The sequence below is a fragment of the Mesoplodon bidens genome (genome assembly GCF_964165515.1).
Source record: "Mesoplodon bidens genome assembly, chromosome: 8".
Taxonomy (NCBI): Eukaryota; Metazoa; Chordata; class Mammalia; order Artiodactyla; family Ziphiidae; genus Mesoplodon; species Mesoplodon bidens.
This window is the reverse complement of record NC_138165.1, coordinates 47,316,307-47,341,887: the sequence shown is the minus strand read 5'-3', so window position 1 is coordinate 47,341,887 and position 25,581 is coordinate 47,316,307. Positions and strand designations below refer to the sequence as shown.

Below are 25,581 nucleotides of genomic sequence, written 5' to 3'. Positions count from 1 at the left end.
ATGGAAGCTGGCCCTGCCCTGGCCTGGCTCCTGCTTCTGAGTCTGCTGGCTGATTGTCTGAAAGCTGCTCAGTCCCGAGACTTCACCGTCAAAGACATAATCTACCTCCACCCTTCAAGTAAGACTCCATTCTCTTCACTGCAGAAATGTCGCTCGACTCCCAATAAGATTTGAAAGTTGAAAAATGGCCGGCAGGAGGCAGCCTTCCGCTCAGGCGAAACCTGGGGATTTAATTGCAGGGGGGCGCGTATGCGACAGAAACATGCGTTGTGTTGTACCCTCCCCTTTTTACAGGGTGTTTGTATTTGAAGGTAAATTATTAGGCTTGTTTTCTCTGTTCCCTGTGCCCTCGGTCGCTCTGATTCTGAACAGCCTTCCCTCTGACTCTGCCAGCCCTCGGTCAGTTATCAAAGTCAACAGCCAAGTCCCGGGAGGAAGGTGTTTGTAAAAGATCAGGCCTTTATAAGCAAGATAATAGCTGGCCTTCCTGTCTGTGCATCTAATTCTCAGTTTCAGCATAATTGCCTTCCGCCACTTCCTATTCCCTGTCCCTTTCAGTTTCCTGTGTTTAAGAATTATCTTAGGAGTGTATAATGATGTGTGCCCCAGGTCCCTTCCCTGGAGTGTCTGACTGCATCTATCTGGGTGGTCCCCATGGATTTTTGCTTTCAGCAAGAATTTCAGGTGCTTCTGCTGTTGCTGATATTCTAAGGATCACACTTCGGGAAACACAGCAGCTTTCCTTCTCTACTGGTCACCATCTCTGTATTTATCTCATCTCTTTTACTTTTGCTTGACTCTCTGCTGGAATGCCCCTGAGCTGGGTATGTAGTGCGTGGGCTGACCTTTAGCATTCGCCCCGAGGTGCATTACCCTTTTGAAATGTTCTGTTTGCCAAACATTTTTGAGCCTCTACTGTGTGTCAAGCATTGTGATCGGCGTGAAAAATGTAAAGGCAAATCAACCACAGTCCTTGCTTTTGAGGATCTTGTAATCTACAAGGTGGAGGAAGTCACCTGGACTCCTTCAATGCCACATGGTTAGAATATTTAACGTCTCCGTGTTCTGGTTGAATGAGAGGTGGTCCAAGGAGTGCACAGGGGCTTGGAGTCCACCTGACTTCGGGTTAGGACCTCCCTCAGCTGCTTCATAGCCTTCTGACTTGAAATAAGTTCCCTAACTTTGTGAAGATTAAATAAAAGAATGCATACAAAGCACTTAGCACTGTGAGCCATAGGAAATGCTTAATAAATGTTAGGGGAACCTTTAAAGTGTTGATTTCTACATTTCTAACATGGTTAAAATGATACATACCCTATAGCGTTGTTTTGTGGACTAGAAATAATATCTGCAAAATGCTAGGCACATACATAACAGGCAATCAGATGCCTGTTACTTATGATGTTGTGCTAATTGGCTCAGACAGTAAACTGAGGATGCTGAAGGTACATCACTGATTTTTTAAATCCAGATATACATTTAACCAGCAGCCAAAAGTTTCTTTAGACTTACTGCTGTTGTACGCTCTCACCAGTATAGGCTGGTGCCTACTGGTTAGTTGTATGGAAAGCTTATCTGGCTGCTTGTTTTTGCAGGGCAGTTTATTTTAGTAACATTCATGAAAAGAAGGTGCTTTGATAGTTTCTCTGTTTTCTAAGATTGCATTTTATTCTTTTCTCCAAAGAACCATGCTTTTTTATTACAGTTGGTGAACAAAAACCTAGGTTTCAGTCTCGTGGGTTTGATTGCCAGGACTTTCAGCTTCTGTGGAATTCTTTGTCCGCTTCAGTGACAGACTCAGAAGTCACTGGGCCTCAGAACAGACCCACGCCTGGCCTTCTCTGAGGCTGTGATTGTACACGCAGGGTGGAAAGGAAAATTCAGGGGGGTGGATTTAAGTGACCAAGAACAAAACAAACACACTCTGCTTGTGCCTCAGGGGTATGGTGGGTCAGTGCTGGCGTTGAGTGGACCTCTATTTGGAAAGTCCATTTCAGAATGGGATCTTTGAAGGATGAGCTCTGCCAGGCTGGTGGGGCAATCACCTGTGCTCTTTAGAAATTGATGGAAAAGTTCCATTCATGTGACCTATGTTGATTAAATAGAGCCATGGCCTGGTTAAAGAGAGCTCACTATAAATAAAGAATTGATGGAGTATTCTGATGTGATTTTGGAATATAGAGAAGGGTAGAAGCAGCTGTTTCTAAACTATGTTGTATGTAGATGATTCACCAGCAGGTCTGGGCTGAGTTCTCTTTCAGAGTCTCCATAACTGGTCACAAGGAATATAAGTTCTTGCAGGAATCAAGTTCCTGTCCATGGTTCCTACTTGGCCATAACTTTGTTTATTCTGACCACTTTAAAGCAGAGTTAACTTCACATTTCTCTGCACTAATTCAGAAGTTTTTGGTGTTGTTTGCTTGTTCTTACACTTTGATTTTTTAAACGGTCATGGTCGTCTGCCCTTGAGCAGCACCCGGTAGACTATGTTTAGATGAAGCGATCTCTCCACAAATAAGCAGGTTTCTGTAGAACATAGACCACAAAAAATATATGAAGGAAACATGGGATTATTTTGATTTTGAATTATTAATATAATCGCCTCACTTTGTAGATGGAGACACAAACAGCTTTCCTGAGGTCGGCGAGTGAGCCAGATTCCATTAATATTAGATACTGCTCAGAACCTGCCCAAGGAGAAACGCGGTGATGCTGGAGATGTGAGAAGATACACAAGTTTTCCACACCAGACAAACATAAACTCATTTCTCCTGGGCCCCGAACAGCCCTCAGAGATAACAAGTGGGATGAGATTGAGACCCGGGTTGGGAAAGTTCAGCCTCCCATGACTAATCTCCTTTGCTCTCTGGTTCCCTGATCTTTGAAGTTTCTAAGCCTTTAAAAGAAATAAACTTTATGGCTTTCAAACTTGAGGCACTGTCCTCAATAACATTCTTTTCTATTGTGTGTATGGGTTTTTTTTCTTTTTCAAGTGAAAAATGATGAATTTCTTCCTAGCCCATGATTAAAGTACCAAAGCCTAATAAAAACCTTCGAAGCAGGAGTTTGTATTAAGAGACATGAAGCTACTTACTTGGCTGTTAGACCTCATACAAGATAGCAGAATTTAACATCCTAAGTGACTTCAACATGTTCTTGGCCTCCTTTTCATTCTTTGTAATAGAAACCTTTCCTGGGAAGTTCAGTTTTCCTCTGGTTGCATATTCTGAGTCTTTCCTTAATTATGTGGACCAAAGAGCTATCTCTCTACAGGGGGCTTGTTTATGCCCAGATAGTGAGCCAACGAAGTTTTCCCATAATTCTACACCACGTTAAGTCTTAGGGAGTAAGGGGACTTTCTAGAAAGGTACCAGGAAATGCACTTCTACCAGAAATATGTTCATGGTATTAAAATTATACTGACAATATGTTGTTGCCTAGTGGACTGAGAAGATCAATTTATTAGATTTCTAGAAATTTTGTATTTGCATCCAGTTTCCAAAAACAATGGAAATTAATTTGGCAAGAATGAAAAAAAAGAAAGTTTGGATGCATTACACATCAGCATACAGTTCAAAACAAGTTTCTCTTCTCACCACGGTTTTGGTAACTGAAGGCCTTTGTCCTGGCAAAAGTTCCAAGGGATGGAAACAAAGACGAAATCTTTTCCGATGCCTTACAAATGAATTATGGTCGGTTGAACCATGGCTGACCAGGAGAGTTAATGGACAGATTATATTACAGGAAGTAACTGGGCACTTTGGCTTTTCTTTTTTTCTTTACAATAACCTTCTCTTGAGGGACCAAGGACTTATGCCCTGAAATACTTATGCCCTGAAATACTAAGCTTATTAACTCTGTGATCAAGAGCCAAATTAGATTCATTCGCAGCTGGGGCCACAACGATTTGAAACCCTACTTGCTCTGTAATGCTTTGAAGTAACAAAGAAGAAAACTGCACATCTCTTAGAAACCTCTTTCCGTCCTTTTTAAAAAAACTTCTTTATCAGATTCAGTATCAGTTAGCAAGTTACTGGAGATAGTTGTTCATCTGAAGACCTTGTTTATTAGCTAAATATTTCCAGAGGGGGGAATTTGACCATTACTTGGTATTGTGCTGTAATTATCGACTGAAAGCTGAGTCTGTTTTCAGAGATTTGTCACTGAAAAGGGTTTGATTATTCACTGATCAGTACTACCTGCCAAGGTGTAAATACAAGTTCCTATAAGCAAACATTAGACTGTCATTGTTGAGAATGCAACAGATATGAAGTTGTGGATTTAAAAATAAAACTCACTGGAAAGGAGATCATTTGGTTAATTGGCAATGATACATGCTGATAAACACATTCAGAGAGAAAGATTTTTAACAGAGCTTCATTTTGCTACCATAGTGTTTTGGCTCATATTCCTGTTTTAATTTTGACACACTTTGAGTTAATTTCAGAGTCCAGGCCTACTTGTATAAGAAATGGCAGTATTTAATTTAATATGTCACTAGTCTTTCAAAAGATAATTTTGAAGAGTCTATTAATCCAAATTTGGGAACACTACAACTTATTAGTGCTAGGCTTTCAATAAGTTTATTCTTGGAACAGCTGGATCGTCAATCTTCATTCAAAGTTCTTAATTTATCTCTTTGATGGGAAAGTTTCCAGGAATAGCTAATCCAACATTCCAGCTAAAAGTTTTACAGGCTTCAGTGACAGACAGATAAAATTGGATACTCTAGTGAATTAATCACACAAGCTGAAGTATTATGGTTGGCTTGCTGTCATAAACCTTAGTGAATACGATCGTTTTTTGAGAAATGCTGTTCTTTGACAAATTATTTACATCTTTTTTTCAAAATTCCTGCTTTAATAATTCTACTTCAAATCTTACAAACTATTTTAAAGTTCTTTTACACTTATTTATATATTAAATAATTTAAAGTGGATAGTGAAACTATTTTTAATGTATCCAATCAGGATAATTTCCTAAACTATTTTGTATGGTTTTAAATAATGGTATTTGTAAAAATAATCTAATTAAAATGTCCATAAGAGTACTGAATGCCTTTGGAACATGAGGACCTATTTATTTATTTAGTTAGTTAGTTATTTTGGTTGGGTGAAGCATAGGGGATCTTAGTTCCCCAACCAGGGATCATACCTGTGCCCCCTGCATTGGAAGCGTGGCGTCTTAACCACTGAACCACCAGAGAAATCCGAGAACCTATTTATTTTAAATTCTTCAGGCATGTACTTACCTAAACTAGAATCTTTAACTCGAGTATAACCCACCTATCTAGGCAGTGGGATGTGAAGACATAAAAATTGTCTATGTGTAGTTTTACAAAATAGTTGATTTCTGTTTATTATAATTACATGATAGAGCATGTTTAACCAGAGCGAGTTTTCCTCATTGGGAATGCAGTCGTTGGATGGCTATGCCTAGGCTGCTTTCCATCCCTCATTTTTAAGAGGATCCTTTCTCTCAGCATCATTCTGTTTATGAACTTGAGTCACCAGCCACTAGGAGGAACATAGAACTCTCAAATGGGCCCATTAAAAGTTTCAGTTACCTGTCTTTTTTAGACAGTTTATGACTTTTGATCATGTTAGGTTATTGGGTATTGTCAGAGTCAGCTCTGTGAAATCTTACAAGCAAATGCGAGGATGGGCAGCTATTCTAAGCAAGGTGAAAATCAAAGTTATATCTGGCCCATAATTCTGGCCTTAAGCTGCTGCCTCCTCCACTTATTTTTGATAACATACTTAATTGGTTCCATGTGGGCAAAGTAATTTACCCTGAGATGATTATTTCCGCCAATGGGACATGCAGGCTCAGCCATCTGTGAGGGAGAACAGTTGGCTCCTGCAGATGAAGTGTTTGCATGTTTGCAGCTTTCAAAGAGGCCAGGTAGTTTTACAGATTAACACACACACACACACACACACACACACACACACACACACACACACAGGTTCTGTCTGTGAAAGGCGAAACTCTAAGCAACAAAGCAAGCAAATGATTAAAACTAAGCACCAAGTGAAAGTACATCAGGGAAAAGGATAGAGATGGCCTGGCCAGACGTTCCTTTTGGATCCTGGTCCTTAATTACCAAGGAGACCCTGGCATGCTGGGCACTCTCCAGAACCTGACTCCCATGGTTGCATCCCGCCTGAACACAAATGCAAGGCAAAGAATACAAGTACCTGGAGGACAATCCCTTCAGAAGGCAGGAAGAGGCAGCTCAGGAGTGGGGAATGGAGGGGAAAGATAGGAGCAGCTTCCTGGAACATCCCCATGTGCCCTCAGCACTCTGCCCCAAGACATTGGCCATGGGCCCCCGGGGCCCCTTAGGAGGTTCACCTCTGCACAGGCAGCATGTATCTTAGCAATGAAGACTCTTAGCTGATATTTGCTATCCCCTGAGATTCTTAACCATATCAGGTCCAACCAGATAAAATTATAAGATTGAACCAAAGAAATTTTGTAGGTAAGAAATGATCAAGCATCATGATTGAACCTAATATTTATATTTATTTACACGATGATATGTCTACAGAAGTTGACACATAAAAGTAAATCATAGGAAATCCAGAGTGCCTTTTTTTAATTGACATTTTTATTGAGATTATTGTAGATTCTTCAGCAGTTGTAAGAAATAATATACAGAGATTCCATATGTACTTTACCCAGTTTCCCCCAATGGTAACATTTTTTAAAACTGGAATAATATCACAACCAGGTTATTGACACTGATACATTAGTCTACTGGTCTTATTCAGACTTCCCCCGTTTTACCTGTGTTCATTTGTGTGTGATTCTGTGTGTGTGTGTGTGCGTATATGTGTGTATTTAGTTCTACATAATTTTATCACATGTAGGTTTGTGTATCCATCACCAAATCTAGACACTAAACAGTTTCAATAGCACAAGGATTCCTCCTGTTGGCCTCACACCCATGTCCATCTGACTCTCCCCCCACTACCTGGCAACTGCAACCCCTGGCAACCCCTAATGCTTCCTCCATTTTTAAAATTTTCTCATTTAAAAAATGTCACACAAATGGAATCATACAGTATATAACCTTCTGGGATTGACTTCTTTCACTCAGGACAACTTCCTGGAAATTCATCCAGGTTGTTAAATGTATTAATAGGGCTTCCCTGGTGGTGCAGTGGTTGAGAGTCCACCTGCCGATGCAGGGGACATGGGTTCGTGCCCCGCTCCGGGAAGATCCCACATGCCGCGGAGCGGCTGGGCCTGTGAGCCATGGCCGCTGAGCCTGCGCGTCTGGAGGCTGTGCTCCGCAGCGGGAGAGGCCACAGCAGTGAGAGACCCGTGTACCACAAACAATTAAAAAAAATGTATTAATAATTCATTTTTATTGCTGACTAGTGTTCCATGGTATGGATGTACCATGGTTTGTTTAACCTTCACCCATTGAAGGACATCTGGGTTGTTTCCAGTTTGGGGATGTTACAGATACAGTTGCCATAAAAATTTGCGTACAGATTTTTGTGTGAATGTAGATTTTCATTTCTTCGGGATAAATGCCCAAGAGTGCAGCTGCAGAGTCATATGACAGTTGCATGTTTAGTTTTTTAAGAAATTGCCAGGCTATTTTGAGAATCCTTTTTAAAGAATAAAAGTGTCTCACTTCACCATGCAGGATTCTGTGCTCAGTCTAAAAAATTAATCTTCTCTCTTGATTTTTTTTTGTAGCCACACCATATCCTGGTGGATTTAAGTGTTTCACCTGTGAAAAGGCAGCAGACAATTATGAGTGCAACCGATGGGCTCCAGACATCTACTGCCCTCGAGGTAAACTCTCAGTAGACACATTGGGCTGCCCAGAGCTGTCCATGAGTGAATGGCCTGCTGACGATGATGCATGTATAGAGAGAGGCATGCTTGCAATCTCAACCACTTCTCTTGTCTAAGGCTATTAGTAGATCTTTTATGCCACATCAGTACCTTATCATCAAACATTGTCAGAGACATAAACTGATCCATAGACTTGCCCCCTTTCTTATGAAGCATCGTTGGAGCTCCAAAAGAGGTGAGTGATACTTCTCACCCCCAGGCCCAACAAATGCCAGATAAGAAAAGAACAACCAGCCTGTAATCCACTCATCGAAGCATTAGTCATTGCCTAGTAACTTCCTTTAAGTAAAAATATGAGTTGCTGTTCATATAAAGATCCCATTTATTACATATCTTGCCAGAGGCTTCTATCCCGAGACTGCATGAAAGCTAGAATTCTCAATGTCATCATCGCACAAATAAAAACCCTGAACTTTTGAAACTATTAAGTTCTCTTTGAGGGATGAGATGAATGCCCAATCAAAGCATGAAATTTTGACCCAAAGGCCCATTTCAAAATGAAGTAGATGCTTCATATTCATGTTCAGATCTCTTTTATCCTATTGAATAAAAAAGATGGTTATATTTGGATATGGAGTCACTGTTCATTGGCTGTTTTGTGTTTGAAGGAAAGTCGATTCATTTGATGGGGAGGTGATAGGATGGGATATGTTACTGACAAATGTTTGAGCATGTAGTTCGATGGGCTTCGCTGCTGATCTAATTCAGTTGTTAAGATGACTGAACACACCAACACCAACCTGTTATTTTTCAATGTAACGCAAGAGCTCTTCTACTCGCCCCGGCAGAAGGCACTCTGTTTCCCCTGGAGGACTGGACATCAGGCGAGCGTGGAAACTGCAGTGAAGGACAGGTGTCAGCTACCTAATCCGGTGCTATTTATTTAACCCATGAGTCTCCACCCAGACCGGCCAGGAGAAATACCTGTGGGTCTTTTCAAAACCACCTGGACCTGCGTCCTGCCTAGACCAGTGGTTCTCAAACTTCAGCATGACCATCATTCCCTGGAGGGCTTATTTAAATACAGATCTCTGCCCCTAGCTCGGCCTTCCCCCTCCTTCCTATAGGTCTGAGATGGGGCCTGAGAATTTGCATTTCTAAAGCACTCCACAGTGATGCAGATACTGCTGGTCCGGAGACCAGGCATTAAGAACCACAGCTCTAGACCAACTGAGCCTACATCTCTGAGGTTAGGTCCCTGCACCAGTGTGTTTAAACAGCCCAGGTGATTCTAATGAACAGTCAGGGACAGAAACCACTGGGAGCTCCTCTCGCCACTCATAGAAAGCAAAATGCACTGTTGTCATTTCTAGGTTCTTCTTATTTACTTTGAGGAGTAGAGATGTTGGTAGGGTCCCAAAAGACCACATAGAAGAGAAGAACGTGGAGACACTGATGATCGGCTTATTCACAAGCTAGGTGTCCAGCCATCCAGGTAATCAAAGAGAAGTTCCGTCCGCGTTGCTTTCTGCAGTCACGCACTCACTCCGGAATCAGCGGTGTTTTCTACCATTACCACTACAGGGTGAAAGTTTGGGCGGGTTGCTGACGGACCTGATTAAACCACTGCTTCTCAAACTTGGCAGCACATTGAAATCACAGGTGAAAACACTGATGCCTGGGCCCATTCCCAGAGATTCATATTTAAATGGTATGGGTGCCGCCAGGCATTTGAATTTTTGAAAGCTCCCCAGCTGGTTCGAATATGCAGCAAAATTTGAGAACCACTGTAAACAGTGACTCTGGACAAAAACAAGATAATCTGCTTGTGTAGCCAATAACCTTTGGGCTGGTTCCTGCTAGGACAAAGCTGGCAGATGAGCTATTGAAGCTGTTGCCACTGGTTAGAGCTACTGTACAGGAAACGTGACGGCGCTTTTCTCAGTATTGCCCTGGCAGAGATGATACAAAGGAAAAGGAGGTTTTGTGAACTGGTGCTCTCTTGGGCCTTGGGCTGTATTTCACAGAGGCCCAGTTCAGTCTGAAGGTGTACAAGTCTACCTCTGTCACAAGGGGAAAACAGAGACCATGACACTCTGCTTGAATTCTTCTCTGGAAATGAGGAAGTTCCATCTTGATGTGTTCTTTCGAGGTCAAAATCTATCCTTCTAAAGTACAGACACCTGAAAGTATCTCAGGTCTTTACACAATTTCTCCTTCTCCCCTTTTTTTCTCCCCTTTTTGTCCTGAAATTTATAGGAATAAATAGGAAGTGATGCCTTGAGATTCTTGACATAGAACCACCATGCCACACCCTTTGCAGTGAACGATAGGAATCAAGTTTCTTCTTTCAAGGAGCTGGCAGTTTAGCTGGGAGATAAGATCCGAACATATCAAATGTCAGAAATAGCAGGACAAAGGCATGTGCCAGAGGAAACATGGCATTAAATGCTTGGGAAGTTCAGGGAAGAATTGCAGTTTGGGGGGGTGAGGTGGCCAGTGACAGCATCCCGGGCTGGGGAGACGGCAGCAGCCCAACAGGTGGGCAAGGCGGGTGGGCGAGCGAAGGGAGCATATCTTCCAGGAAGTCACTCGGAGCAGAGGCATGGAGTGTACCCATGTGGGCTCAGTGGACCGGGGAGACCTGAACTGGGTGTAGCAGAATATGCTGGGGAATAATAGGAGCAGGACAGGGGAGCCAGGCTGTTTTTGTGGGGCCTTGAACATCAGGTAAGGAGTGAGGACTAGCACTGTAGACTGAGAAGAGATAATTCCTTCTTGTCCAGCCACGTTTGCCATGAACCATCAACATTTCCTCTGGGTCCTCTCCAGATTTTTTTAACAATGAAAATAATGCTATTATTATTAGATTAAACTATAAAATGTGTCTACTGAAAACTACGGAGTAAGCCTACATTTTTTTTTTTCTGTTTATTATTCGTTTGTTTGAAGCAGCCGTAGGACTACCAACAGGCTTGGTAAGGGCAGCTCAGTAACTGCTGTGGAAAGACGTCCTGACTTTCGGGGACGTTCCTCATTTTCCGTTGGTTTATTTTGTGATCTACTTAACGAGGTTTTAGTTATCACATGATGTGAAAACAACTGGTTGAAAGTGAAAAAAACCATTTCGTGTAAATATTGAATTTTATCTCTGTGGAATAAGCTTGCATCCCAAATTGCTTAGGAGATTGATTGAATTTCAAGTTCCCTGTCACTCTGACTTTTGAAACGTGTGTTATGTAAGTACTTCCTCCTCCATTACGTTGTTATTGACTTTGGCGCCTACAGATTCATGGGACCGTACTCCCTCCCGGAAGTGAGAATTTAAGATGCCCCCCAATAATGGACTGCCATTGTTCACCTCCTCAACTTCCATTTAGTCTTTGGCCCCTTCCTTTGCAATAACCTTAATTTCATCAACTGCTTATTATAAATCAATGCTATTTTCTTGCCGCTGTGAACCAGAATGGTAAAGGATCTTGAAATCATATTCTATGAGGGACCAGTTGAAGGAATTGTTGAAGGCAAATAAGAGTTGAATGTCCCGTGTTCAGGTCCACATGGTTTTGCCTGTGACTTTTCTCTGTGTTGAGAGATTAAAAGCTCCTTGAGACAGGGACTGTCTAAGTGTTTATTAAGTGTCTGTAGAATTACATGTCAAGTCAAAAACATGCAGTTTTTTAAAAGGCTTGTTCTGTGGAGGATACCTAAGCCACTAAGGATTTTATGTTCCTGCTTAATTATGAAGTGCAGATGCCTCCCTCAAAGGCAAAATCTTCACTGGAAATTATTGCTGATATAAAGTCAGACCAAGAGAAATCTTGAGATAGAGGGACGTGTATCCTTTTAGTTCCAGCTTCTATGCTGTTCACTGTTTTTCTGTGAAAGTAAAGAAAAATCTGAGCATGTCCCTTGGTGGCTCTTTCTATATTTGTTATGTGGTATAAGCAGGGAATATAAATGTGATCCCCAGTTCAACTGAAGACAAGCCCCGCGGTTACAGATTTTCAGGAAAGACTTCTTTATGTCGACTTTTTTCAGCCCAAGCCCAGGCTGAGACAGACAACGTTTTCATTGACTTTACTTAAGGGTGGATTTTTTTCTCTTTTAGGCAATGTTACACATAGGATATAGCCCTTCAGGGTTTCTGCCATTATACAGGGGTCTCTACACTACCTCTACACCCCATGAGGACCCAAGGCCTTGCATCTTCTTATCATTTATCTATTAACCTTCCCCTCTCCCACCAGGGTAAAGAATTCAGTACCTTCCTCAGTGTTGGCCCCTGGGATTTCCCTTACTTTCTGGAGAGTTCATTTGTACATTTACAAAAGGTATTGGTTGTACGTTATCCAACACTTCTGCCTGCTATGTAATGAGGTAGTGTTCAGGTGACCTATCTTGTCATATTGCTAAATGGAAATCTTAGACTTCCTCCTTTTTTATAAAGCAAAAATTTTTAAATTAAAGTTTAACATACATTCTGGAAAGTCCACAGATCATAAGTGCACAGCTTGTTGAATTTCCCCAGCATGAACATGCAGTGTATCTGCCACTCATGTTAAGTCGTAGAACCCCAGAAGGCCACTGGGGTCCACCAGGCTTTACACCCCACCTCCCAAAGGTAATGCAACTGTGACTGCCATGCAGATTTATATAAATGGAACCACCCAGCATGTCCTCCTTTCTTTCCCACATTCTATATGTCAAATTCATAAGTGTTTTTTTGAGTAGCAAAGTCATTCTTTCTCCAAGAAGTACAACAGATCATTTTATGAATATACTAAAATCCATCCATTCCACTGTTGATAGGCATTTGGATTGCTTCCATGCACAGCAGTCTTGTACATGTCTTTTCGTGCACAGATATATGCATTTCTGCCAGGTCTATCCCAGGTCCCACACCCCGGACAGGCGGTACTCATGCTTTACCTTTACCGGATTTTTTTTTTTTTTGCGATACGCGGGCCTCTCACTGCTGTGGCCTCTCCTGTTGCGGAGCACAGGCTCCGGACGCGCAGGCTCAGAGGCCATGGCTCACGGGCCCAGCCGCTCCGCGGCGTGTGGGATCCTCCCAGACCGGGACACAAACCTGTGTCCCCTGCGTCGGCAGGCGGACTCTCACTGCGTCACCAGGGAAGCCCCCTTTACTGGATTTTGCCTAACAGTTTCTAGAGTTGGTCTACCAACTTGCAGTCTCCCCAGCAGTGCCTGAGAGTGCTGGTTGCTGCACAAGCTTGCCAACACGTAGTATGGACAGAAGCAATAAAAGCTAGAAGTAGATGGAACGATGCTTTTAAAGCACTGGATGTATATAACTGCCAACGTAGAATTCTATACCGAGCCGGTCAGCTCCCCTCCTCCTCCACACTCCCCTTGTCTCCTGGCTCCCCTGCTCACTCTGCATTCCTGTTTGTGACTCCCAATTCCCTCTAGACCGACAAAGGTTCTGCTTAGCTTCTCGGCCCCTCAGCAGGGCTTTCTGCCTGTCTTCTCAGCCTCTTCATGTGTGCAACTTCTGAATCAGCAAGTGCCTCGAGGGCAGAACAGGTACAGGGTGTTGGGCTCAGCTTACTGTGTTGCTGGTTTTGCTGGTATCTTATTCTTCAAATCCTATCTGCCTTGGTAGCTCACCTATGCTTTCATAAGATTTTTGTTGCTATTTTCATTTTATCCTACCACTTCTTGGTTCTTCTCAAGTGGCATTGGAATTCTCAGAATCACTCTTCAGTTAGAAATTTTCCAGCAACTTTTTAAAACAAAAGTTCTTCTGTCAGCCTAAGCAAGATTTTTTTTTGTACCCTGAGAGCATCTGACCTACTCTAATTCAGTGTTTTTGTCTAAGTATTTTCTGTTAACACAGTTGCCTCAGATAGGAAGCATCCATTTGATGCTTTTGCCTGTTGCTTTGATTTTAACTACTGTCCACCGTAAAGTCCTGTTTATCCTCACTAGCTTTGCATCCTTTTCTAGCCACCTCCTTGGCCTTTGTCTGGAAATAAAATCATTGCTTTCTGAGTTTCAGTGATTTGCTTTAAAAGAGAGATTCCTCAAGTGAGCCTGTCACCTGTCCTTAAGAGCTGTGGATGGTGTTTTTAAAAAAGAGAGAAGTATCTGTTTGGTGGTTTCTTCAAGAGTTGCTGACTGCAGGGTAAAGGGGAGCAGTTATGAGTCAATCTGGTTGATAAGTATTTATTTTTAATTTCTGCCTTGAGAAATTTCGTTCTTGGGAAAGAAAAGAAAAAACTAGGAACTACTAGTCACTCAGTATTATGGGAGATTCGTCCATCTTGTTAGATCTACTTCTAGGCCGTTCATTCTCATTGCTGTGTGAGTATATGCCATAACTTATTTATTTATTCTACCATTGGGCATTTTTATAGTTTCCAAGGGTTTTTTTTTTGTATAAAGAATTCTTCTATGAACATTCTAGTACTTATCATTTTTGTTGGCTATATATGTAAGGGTGGAATTGCTGATTCCTAGAATATGCATAGGTTTAGATTGAGTAGATCCTGGCAAATAATTTTCCAAAGCAGTTATACTGTGTGAAAGTTGCACAACTGATTGAAATATAGTATTATTTCACTTTCAAATTTGAAGACATCACTCAAACTACAGAAATGGAAGAGGTGTTATAGATATCATAGAACTAAGTTAAAATGTTTTGATTTGGTTCAATCTTGAGTTGTAGAAGTCAGGTACATGTATTCTTCCCACCCATCCATCTCTATTCTTAATACATTAAGCACCTGCTATATTGTGTAAGGTCCTGTGCTGTATTTGGGGAGGGGGGCGTGGCAGGGAAATGCAGACATGAACAAGAATGGACTTTATTCTCAAGAAGATTATAATCTTGAACAGTAGATCTTAACTGGGAGTGATTTTGCCCCTCAGGGGACATTTACGAATATGTGGAAACATTTTTGGTTGCCACAGTTGGGGCTGCTACTGGCATCTAGTGAGAAGAGGCCACAGATCCTGCTAAATATCCTACATTGTACAGGTCAGTCCCTCAAAACAGAACTAGCTAGCTCAAAGTGTCAGAAGTGCTGAGGATTTTTGGAAAGACAGAGCAGATGTATTTTTCTATTCTTCCTTCTAAGTACAACTAAATTCCTGAATATTATAAATATGAAAAAAAAGAAAAAGGCTTTGAAAGATGGAGAGAAAAAGGCAGACTAGCTAAGGGCCTCAAGACCCAAGGAGGTGAGTTCTATGGGTTTTCTTTTTGTCCCATATTTTCCAGACTTGGAGATGAAGAAGCTGGGAACCTGGAAATGCCACAAGTACCAAAAAAATAAATTCCAACGAGAGTTAGTCCTCCGTAGCCAAAGGACCAAGAAGCGGGTAGCCCAGAAAGACAGAAATCTTCTAGACAATAATCACTCTACTCCAGCCAAATACCACAGAAAAAAAAATTATAGGTCCCTCCCCCCAAGCTAACAAAGTCTTACACTTCCATACTTAACAGGCTGTGATGAGACACACCAACCTCTCCTGAGATGCTGTCAGAAAAAAAGTGAATAGGAGAGACTTTTATCCCCCCTAGGTGGTAATGAGGCCTCCCCCATGGTGTCAGTAGAGACTATGTCTGGGACCTGGACTTCTACCCTCATCCAGCAATAATGACATTGTTCTCCCCCTCCCTGTTGGGGTCGTGTCAGAGGAGGCCTAGTGGAGAGTCAGGACTCCACTAGTGCCCAGTGGTAATGAGGCCACACACACACATCAGTAGAGTGGCATCAGTTGAGGCCATGTGGGGATCATTAACAAGGCACTCCTACCACTCTCAGCCAGCAAGGTATCATAGGAGACCTAGTGAGGAGCTGGAAATCCCACTTCCACCCAGAAATAATTAAGAGAGCCCTCTCAGCTGTGAAAGGAGACAGAGTAGGGAACCTGGACTTGACTGCTACCTAGCAGTAATGAGGCAGGAGCCCCCCTTCCCCTACTGGGACTGTGTCAGAGGACGTTAGCTAAAACAGAAGGTTTAAATAAGATCCAGATGACTATACTACCCAAAGCAATCTACAGATTCAGTTCAATCCCTATCAAACTACCAATGGCATTTTTCACAGAACTAGAACAAAAAATTTCACAATTTGTTTGGAAACACAAAAGACCCCGAATAGCCAAAGCAATCTGGAGAAAGAAAAACAGAGCTGGAGGAATCAGACTCCCTGACTTCAGACTATAAGACAAAGCTACAGTAATCAAGACAGTATGGTACTGGCACAAAAACAGAAATATAGGTAAATGGAACAGGATAGAAAGCCCAGAGATAAACCCATGCAAATATGGTCCCCTATCTTTGATAAAGGAGGCAAGAATATACAATGGAGAAAGACAGCCTCTCTCAATAAGTGGTGCTGGGAAAACTGGACAGCTACATGTAAAAGAATGATACTAGAATACTCCCTAACACCGTACACAAAAATAAACTCAATATGGATTAAAGACCTAAATGTAAGCTCAGACACTATAAAACTCTTAGAGGAAAACATAGGCAGAACACTCTATGACATAAATCACAGCAAGATCCTTTTTGACCCACCTCCTAGAGAAATGGAAATAAAAATAAACAAATGGGACCTAATGAAACTTAACAGCTTTTGCACAGCAAAGGAAACCTAAACAAGACGAAAAGACAACCCTCAGAATGGGAGAAAATATTTGCAAATGAAGCAACTGACAAAGGATTAATCTCCAAAATGTACAAGCAGCTCATGCAACTCAATATCAAAAAAAACAACAACCCAATCCAAAAATGGGCAGAAGACCTAAATAGACATTTCTCCAAAGAAGATATACAGGTTGCCAACAAACACATGAAAGGATGCTCAACATCACTAATCATTAGAGAAATGCAAATCAAAACTACAATGAGGTATCACCTCACACGGGTCAGAATGGCCATCATCAAAAGGTCTACAAACGATAAATGCTATAGAGGGTGTGGAGAAAAGGGAACCCTCTTGCACTGTTGGTGGGAATGTAAATTGATACAGCCACTGTGGAGAACAGTTTGGAGGTTCCTTAAAGTACTCAAAATAGAGCTACCATATGACCCAGCAATCCCACTACTGGGCATATACCCTGAGAAAAACATAATTCAAAAAGAGTCATGTACCACAATGTTCATTGCAACACTATTTACAATAGCCAGGACATGGAAGCAACCTAAGTGTCTATCGACAGATGAATGGATGAAGAAGATGTGGCACATATATACAATGGCATATTACTCAGCCATAAAAAGGAATCAAATTGAGTTATTTGTAGTGAGGTGGATGGACCTAGAGACTGTTATACAGAGTGAAGTAAGTCAGAAACAGAAAAACAAATACCATATGCTAACACATATACATGGAATCTAAAAAAAAAAATGTTCTGAAGAACCTAGAGGCAGGACAGGAATGAAAACACAGACATAGAGAATGGACTTGAGGACACGGGGAAGGGGAAGGGGAAGGGGAAGGGGAAGCTGGGATGAAGTGAGAGAGTGGCATGGACATATATACACTACCAAATGTAAAATAGGTAGCTAATGGGAAGCAGCCTCATAGCACAGGGAGATCAGCTTGGTGCTCTGTGACCAACTAGAGGGGTGGGATAGGGAGGGTAGGAGGGAGTCACAAGAGGGAGGGGATATGGGGATATATGTATACATATAACTGATTCACTTTGTTATACAGCAGAAACTAACACAACAATGTAAAGCAATTATACTCCAATAAAGATGTTAAAACAAAAAGAAAATCCAGAATGTCATCACATAATACCAAAATGTCCAGGTTTCAATAAAAAAATCACTTGTTGTACCAGGAAGATCTCAAACAGAATAAAAAATGACAATTAATAGATACCAACAATGAGAAAGCTATAAAGATGTTAGAATTACCTAACAAAGATTTAAAGCAACCATAATAAAAATGTTTCAATGAATAATTACAAACAAACTTGAAACAAATGAGAAATAAAGTCTAAGCAAGGAAATAGAAAATATAAAGAAGAACCAGATGGAAAGTTCAGAACTGTAAATACTGTAACTGAAGTTAACACTGAGTGGATGGGTTCAACAGTAGAGTGGAAGAGAGAGGAAAGAATCAGTGAACTGGAAGGTAGAACAATAGAAATTACCACATCTGAACACCAGAGAGAAAATAGATTTAAAAATTTAAACAAAAACAAAAACAGAGCCTCAGCGATCTGTGGGAGTATAACAAAAGATTTAACACTGTGTCACTGGAGTCTCAGAAGAACAGAAAAAGTGCAGAGCTGAAAAAAGTACTCAAAGAAATTATGGATTAAACCTTCTAAATTTGGTAAAAGATGAAATCCTGCAGATTCAAGAAGGTGGGTGAACCCCAAAGAGGATAAAACTAAAGAAATCTACACAAAGACACACAGACACAGAAAGGAAATGATGAAAGAAGGAAACTTGGAACAGCAGAAAGGAAGAAAAATCATGGTAAGCAAAAATATGTCTTTGACAATACAATATAACTGTCTTTTTTCTCTTGAGTTTTCTAAATTATGTTTGATGGTTGAAGCAAAAATTGTAATGCTAATGTGGTTCTAAATGTATGTAGGGGATTACTGAAGACAATTATATTACAAACAAGAGAGGGTAATAAGACATGAACAGAGGTGAGATTGCTATACTTCACTCGAACTGATAAAATGATGCCAGCAGACTGTGATAAGTTATGCATATAATTTAATACCTGAGCAACCATGAAAAACACACACACACACACAAAAACTATACAAAGATATACACCCCAAAACACTATAGATAACTCAAAATGGAATTCTAGAAAATGTTCAAGTAACCCACAGGAATGCCAGAAAAAGAAAATAGACAAAAAACAAACAACCCAAAATAGAACAAACAGAAAATAAAAATTTAAATGGCAGAATTAAGTGCTACATATAAATAATCACATTAAATGTAAAAGTAAAAGGAATGGATTGGCAGAATGTACTAAAACACATGACCCAACTACATGCTATCTGCAAGAAACTCTGTGTGTGTGTGTGTGTGTGTGTGTGTGTGTGTGTGTGTGTGAATTTCATAAAAATTGTATTCTCCAATAGTTGATTAAGCTCTCTTACCCAGTTCTGATTTTGGTTGAATGCCAGTGAGTCTCACAGTAAAAGACTTTTGTTTCACAGCCTCTGGGAATTCCATGCAGTTGTGGAATATGAGATTTAGAGGCTGAAAGTAAACTGGTAGAAATTCAAATCCATCTTTTATCTTTTAGATAAAAGTCTTTGAAATCCTTTTAGTGTGAAGTTATCAGCAGGCTTGATTCTCATATAACCTCATTACTAACCCAAGGATTATTCAAAATGCATGGCAAGCAGGGCTCTGGGGCTGAAACTCAGTTTTTATCAATCCTACCACCAGTGATAAGCCACATGTGGTCCACCTAGTTCTGCTTGGGAAATTCTGCCTGCTTGCCCCGTCCTCTCACCCTGCCTTGGAGATCACAATACAAATTCAAGGCTTTTGTAAGTTATCCACTAAAGAAAGCTGCTCAACCTTGAGCATTTCCAAAACTTATTGAACCACAGAACCCTTTTCCACGTTAACATTTCACAACTCACCTTGGGGTTTTGCAAGGTAAGAACGGATATTTTCAAGTGATTGATGCTTCAGATCTGAGGTCTTTACTGCTGCAAGTAATGGGGTATTCTCAATATTTCTTTGTTGTATGGATTGGACTTGGTGAAGTGTAAGAAAAAATTCTTATCCAGTCTCATCACTGATCACCATTTTCGCCCCAGAATGGCGAGAATTGGCTTACTAGGTATTGGGCTTTTGCATATCGTCTTGAAAAAAAAAAAAAAAAACAGGTTCATCAATTGTTTCTACTTTCACATAATGGAATAAGCTTCCAGTTCATAAATTAAAAGAGAGTTTGTTATGGACATAAAAGTATGAACAAAAAGTGGTTATATCATGTTCACCAATTGTTATTTTAAGGCCTATCCTTAAAACAAGATAATTCAATACTTGAGGGACAAACCTAATTTCCAAAACTGAAACCATTAAATGATTTACTTATTCCATAAATGTATGATCTTATCTGCTCAGATTTACACTCGGAGCAATAAAACCTCTGGCAGCTGCTCCAGCTGTGGGAAGAGGAGACAGGAGATAAGAACGTTCCTGTATTTATTGCTTTCTTGAATGTCTGAAGTGGGAGTGGGGTTAAGAAAGGCGTCCCTAGCATGGCCATTAACATCCAAGTCTGATACTAAAGAAGTAAACCAGTCCTCTTTGAAAGATGTGGTAAAGCTTTTAGGGCACTGGCCTCCATTTGTTAAACCCCGCTAAAGTCTTTAAAAAATAAATAAATAAATCATGCCATCTCCTCTTCATCAGAAAAACAACCACTCCAATTTTGAAATATTTTTGAGCTTTGGGAGAATCATTGCCAGGTGCAAAACTTTCAGGTTTTCTTGTGAGCTCATAGGGTGACCTTACTTTTACCCCACTCCAAAGAGCCCCCAGGATCTTGAGCAAGCTAGGGACTTCCCTGACCTGATCCCAAGTGACGAAATTCTGGTCGGGGGGCAGTGTGGAGACAGCTTTTGGGGGAGGGCATTGACACAGACTCAGTTCAGGTACACATACCAATGTTGGGCAAGTCTTCGCCCTTAGCGAGACTCAGGCCACTCAGGTTCTGTCGGGTGGGGATGTCTAGGAAGAATATTAAAACCCCTGATTTTCATGACTCCCAAGGTGTGTCTGTGTGGTCTGTATTAGCTCATTCTCAGGGCCAAAAATTCCTGAGCTTTCTTCTCTTGATGTTAGTACTTTGGTGAGGGGAATTTTTATTGCCTAATAAATAATATTATAGAAGGTCATAATTCCATATTAGCCACTAAATATCCAAAATGTATAAAGCATGAAAAGTTCAGTCCAAGATATGGATGAAAAACAGCTCAATGACATTTCTTAAGAATTATTCTTTTTTTTCTTTTCAATCTAAAAGTGGAGCAGGAACTTTCTCCTAGATCCCAGACTTAGAAAGCTGAATACCACCTGGAGGCCTTAAAGAATTACACTGACAAAGCCATTTTTCTTTAAATTGCAAGTTAAAAAATTCTCCATAGAATTTTGGAAGAAATCTCAAGTTTTCAGACTCCTAAGCTTAGAGGGACTCTAGAAACTCACTTCATGGTCTTCGTCTGCCTTTTTGGAAAGATACTGAAATCACGCTGGGGAGAGATGGTGAGACTCCTCAATCTGGAATACCTTTATTTTTGGGTTAGTTTTCTCCTGTCATGAATTGTAGGATCCAGCTATGCTCATAGGCAAGAAGTTCTCTTTTGGATAAAGTCATTTTCTCCAGATACAATGAATCTATATTTAATCATTCTGTCTTACTTGGAAATAGCTGTTTCCCAGTCGTGTGTGTGAGCACACACACACACTTGGACACACACACACACACACACACACACACACACACACCAGTCTCCCCTATAGTCTTTTCTCTCTTTGAAGATCTTTGTTACCTGCCTCACTTTTTTTCTTTTAACCTTGTGTTCTTTGAATGTTTTCACCCCTTTATCTTCCTGAAAATTACTATGACTCTCTCATCCTCAATCATCGCTCCAAACCTCTCCTCCCCTAAAAATAAAAATCAACACAGTGGCAAAATTTGTTGGAAGGCAAAGAGTAATACCACTGGGTTTTGGTTTATGGAGATTTTATGGGAAGAGAGACCAGTATTCTTCAGAAAGCCTCCTTTCTACCACGGTGAAGTGGATCTCTCCAAGGAGATCTTTGGGACCAGATATCAACTGAACACAGTATATGTTCCGGATGCTGTTAGATCCTAGTGTCCACACTCCTGTTTCCCTTTCAAGCAGGTGGGGCTAACATTTCCCGTCTCAATTAAAACATATTTTCTCTGTTGACAGAGACTAGATACTGCTACACTCAGCACACCATGGAAGTCACAGGAAACAGCATCTCTGTCACCAAGCGCTGCGTTCCGCTGGAAGACTGCTTGTCCACTGGCTGCAGAGACTCCGAGCATGAAGGCCACAAGGTCTGGCAACAAAGCACGTGACAGGACAGTATAGTCAGCCTTCCTCCTCTCCAGACGCCCACCAGGGTTCATGAGCCAATCCTTACTCCCCGACGTAGGCTGGCTTTTGGCTGTCTTTATACCGTTATGACAAGATGCTTCCTTTCCTGTTGCCGCTAAAAGAATAAACATTTATACTAGGGCACAGGATAACTGGTATAAATTATGTAACCACAAGACCAAGAGGGTATTGAAATTACTGTAAGCCCTTTCTTCACTCAGAAGAAAGTAATAAAGTTACCAAAAGGGACAGGAGCAAGGGGCCAGTTATGCCCTCATGGTAGAGCATTGCAGATGTACTAATAGTTCAGTCAGCTGAAGATGGCCAAGGCAATCTAGCTTTGATAACTTTCTGTAAAGTGGGGTTCATATCTTTATTGGGATGCTGATTTGGGGGGGTATCCATTGGCTCCTGAGTCATTTGAGCAGGTGACAAGAGGACCCTCTCCTTGTGGGATGCCTCCCTCTGGTGCCTGGTCAGAAGCACTCAGCGTAAAACAAACTTAGAAGGCAGTCTTGCCTTCTATGGAGAAGGAGAATATAGAGACTCAGAGAAAGGCAGCCTGACTCATGGCTGGAGTGGGGGATGCTCCTGACTCTCTCGCCCGTCGTTCCAAGCTGGCTGTACCTGTGATCTTGTATATCAGCCCTCCTGACCTTTATTTGGAGGCTGCCCACTTCTCCCCATCAGGCTGCCTTCCTGGTGGTTGGGGGCAACTCCCACTCTTACTGTTAGTAGGGGCTTCTTTCTCTTAAGAAGACACCCAATTTTCAAGTAACTTGTCAAAAACACAACGAATTAATTTTTTTTCAGTTTTATTGAGAAATAATTGTCATACATAATAAGTGAAATATGAAAGGTAATCCCAAGGGTCTTACTTGACCTCCCCCCTCCCCCAAGCTAAGCTTGGCTCTCAGGTTATAGTGGCTACTTTAGCAAAGTGGAAGATATAGACCAGAGAAGTGATGTCATGTGCTCAGATGATACAGCTAGTGACAGAGACAGAATCCAAAGTCACTTCTGACCTCTAGTTTCTCTCCTCAACATTATAATGTCATCTTAGCCCATGTCAACTGTGACCAAACTCAGACCTCTGCAGGATAATGACTGTATAGGATAGTAAGCATCATAGAGTTTTTAGAACATTGCTGTGCATATGAATCACTTGGGGATCTTGTTCAAATGCAGATTCTAAATTGCTCAGTTTGGTGGAAGTTTTGAGATTCTGCATTTCTAATAACTTCCCAGTTGAAGCTGAAGGTACTGTACTTTGTGTAGCCAAGGCCTAAAATAATTTCTGTCTATAATCCTTTTGGGTTTATTTTTTCTTATGATGCATGAGGAAAGCAGTATAAAGCAGGAGTAATTGCGTAAATGAAAACCCTTCAAACTTTAACTCACCCACTGGAATGGAGCTAATTATGCAAACAATTCTAATGAAAGTAAATACTTAAGTTTAAATTCACTGCGTTGTAGCCACTTCACTTTCACTGTGAAAACTTGGCAAATGAACATTTACCATGAGAGTGTCTCTGAGAAAGGTAAGTATTACAATTCCCATTTCATAGATGGAAGAGCTGAGACCTAGGAAGACTGTAAAACTGTGTAATAACCACATGGTAGGATGTCAAAAACAGAATGCACATTCCTAGAATTTAGTCTGGGGGATGGGGGTTTATTGTGATAAACCAGGTGAAATTTCATCCCACCCCCTTAAATGCAAGGTTGGTGTCTCCTTTGTAAAACAGGTAACTCTCATTTGAGTCTTGCTGTGAGGGAGACAATTCCTTCAAAAATCTCTGGCCCCCTCCCAGACCTGCCAGCTTCTCATCACCCTTCTTTTTCTCTTCCTTTCTTTCAGGTCTGCACTGCCTGTTGTGAAGGAAATATCTGTAACTTGCCGCTCCCCCGAAATGAAAGTGACGCCACATTTACCACAACGTCACCCATAAATCAGACAAATGGGCACCGAGGCTGCATGTCAGTGATAGTGTCCTGCTTGTGGGTGTGGTTGGGACTCACATTATAGCAGCTCAAAAGCACCATGTGTCGTAGCGATCCATGGGGACTTTGAAGGTCCATAGTCATGCATGAGGCATTGGCCTGACAGTAGTCACACGTGTGAAACCATAACACTCACGGATGTCTTCACGGCCAAGCACTTCCACTTACCACGGGGGGCAAGCATTGCTCCAATGTAGTCATTTCAAGTCCAAGACCTCATCAAAGCAGCCTGCCCCCCAAACCGTCCCTGGATTCTATACCATAAACCTTTGTTTCCCCTCCAAAAAAAGCTCAGCATTTACTGAGATTTGGGGCTTTTAGTTTGGAATACATGCACGAGCCACAGGAGGTCCTGCCGCCCTCTGAGATGTTAGGCATAGGTTATATGGACACGTGTAGATCTGTGTTCTTCAGCAGAAAGGTCAGTGACCCCTGGTTTGAGTGGTCCAGTCATGAATTCATTTATAGCTTTAGAGTTTTAAAACTTTGATTCCCAAATGAATGGACTATTTCCTTGGAGAGTCTGACCAAGTCCCTAGAAAACTAGTAAGCAGTTTGTCCAATTTAATTGTCCCAATATTCTTCTCCCAAGGGCGGGACTCATGGGACATAAAAAAAAAAAAAAAAAAAGGCAATCATAAAAGTTTTTTTGTATGGGATGAGAGGTGGCTGGAGAAGGATTTTTCCCAACTTAATGGAACTAGCACCCATAAGGTGACTGTTTATCCCTTCATATAATTGGTGAGATTGGCCTTGATTTGGCACCTAACTGTGCTTCATGAAATCCCGGATTCTACCTGGACCAGTAGGTATCCAAAGAGGCTGACAGCATATGGGGCTATTTCCTCCCGCCATGAGGTGCTATCCAGGCCTAGCTAATTGCGACAGAGAGAGGATTTCAAAACGAAAGGCAGATGTGCGGGGTTGATCCGAGTTCGTTGTGAGGGCACAGTAAGTGTCTCTGCCAAACCTTTCATCTGCAGTTTACACTGCCCCAGAGCGCTCTTTGTTCTCCCTCTTCCAGATCCCCAGTGACTTCAGGGAGAAGGTTCTGCATTAAGTTGTCTCAAGATTGATAGGAAAAGAAGATGTAATATCCTAGGATGAGAAGCAGGTGGACCACTGGAGTGATGGTGAGATTAGTAAAGAGACCCAGTGAGATGTTTTTATTTTTTTCAGATGATTGCTTTTGAAGTAAATGGTAAAACTTTCACCATCCTTCCTATATTTTTGGCACCTCCAATTTTTTCTTCTTCCTTATACATCAGTTATACAATATTTATTTTTGTATGGCATAGCTAGAGACTAAACTATATTGTAAAAGATTCTTTATTCTGAACAAAACGATCAAATTAGAATACATATTTTTCAACAGTGGTAGAGCTTGTAATATATGTTTGTTGAAAGTTATCTATAATACTTGCACCAGTGTTGAAAAAACTTAATTTATGTTGTGAGCAAGTGTAATATGTTGGCCTCAAGGTTTTTGCTCATGGTTTTCTCAGCGGTATTGTCCCAGAAGTATTTGGGTGGTGACCATCACTGGTATGAGTTTCTCTGCAGGGTTAGGGGGCATATTTCCATGAACTTTGGTGGAGTCATTGCTGATCAGGAGGCCAGTGTTGTCAGGGTCCATCTGCCCTG

The 25,581-nt window shown here is 41.3% G+C and overlaps 1 protein-coding gene across 1 annotated transcript; it reads left to right on the top strand.

Moving 5' to 3' along the window:
* LYPD6 (LY6/PLAUR domain containing 6) lies at positions 1-24,082 on the top strand (the record flags this gene model as incomplete). The annotated part of the gene is made up of 4 exons (XM_081242415.1): positions 1-118; positions 7,717-7,815; positions 21,763-21,893; positions 23,795-24,082. The coding sequence occupies 4 exons, from the start codon at positions 1-3 to the stop codon at positions 23,960-23,962; spliced, it is 516 nt and encodes a 171-aa protein (XP_081098541.1). The 3' UTR covers positions 23,963-24,082.
* Positions 24,083-25,581: the final 1,499 nt, after the last annotated feature.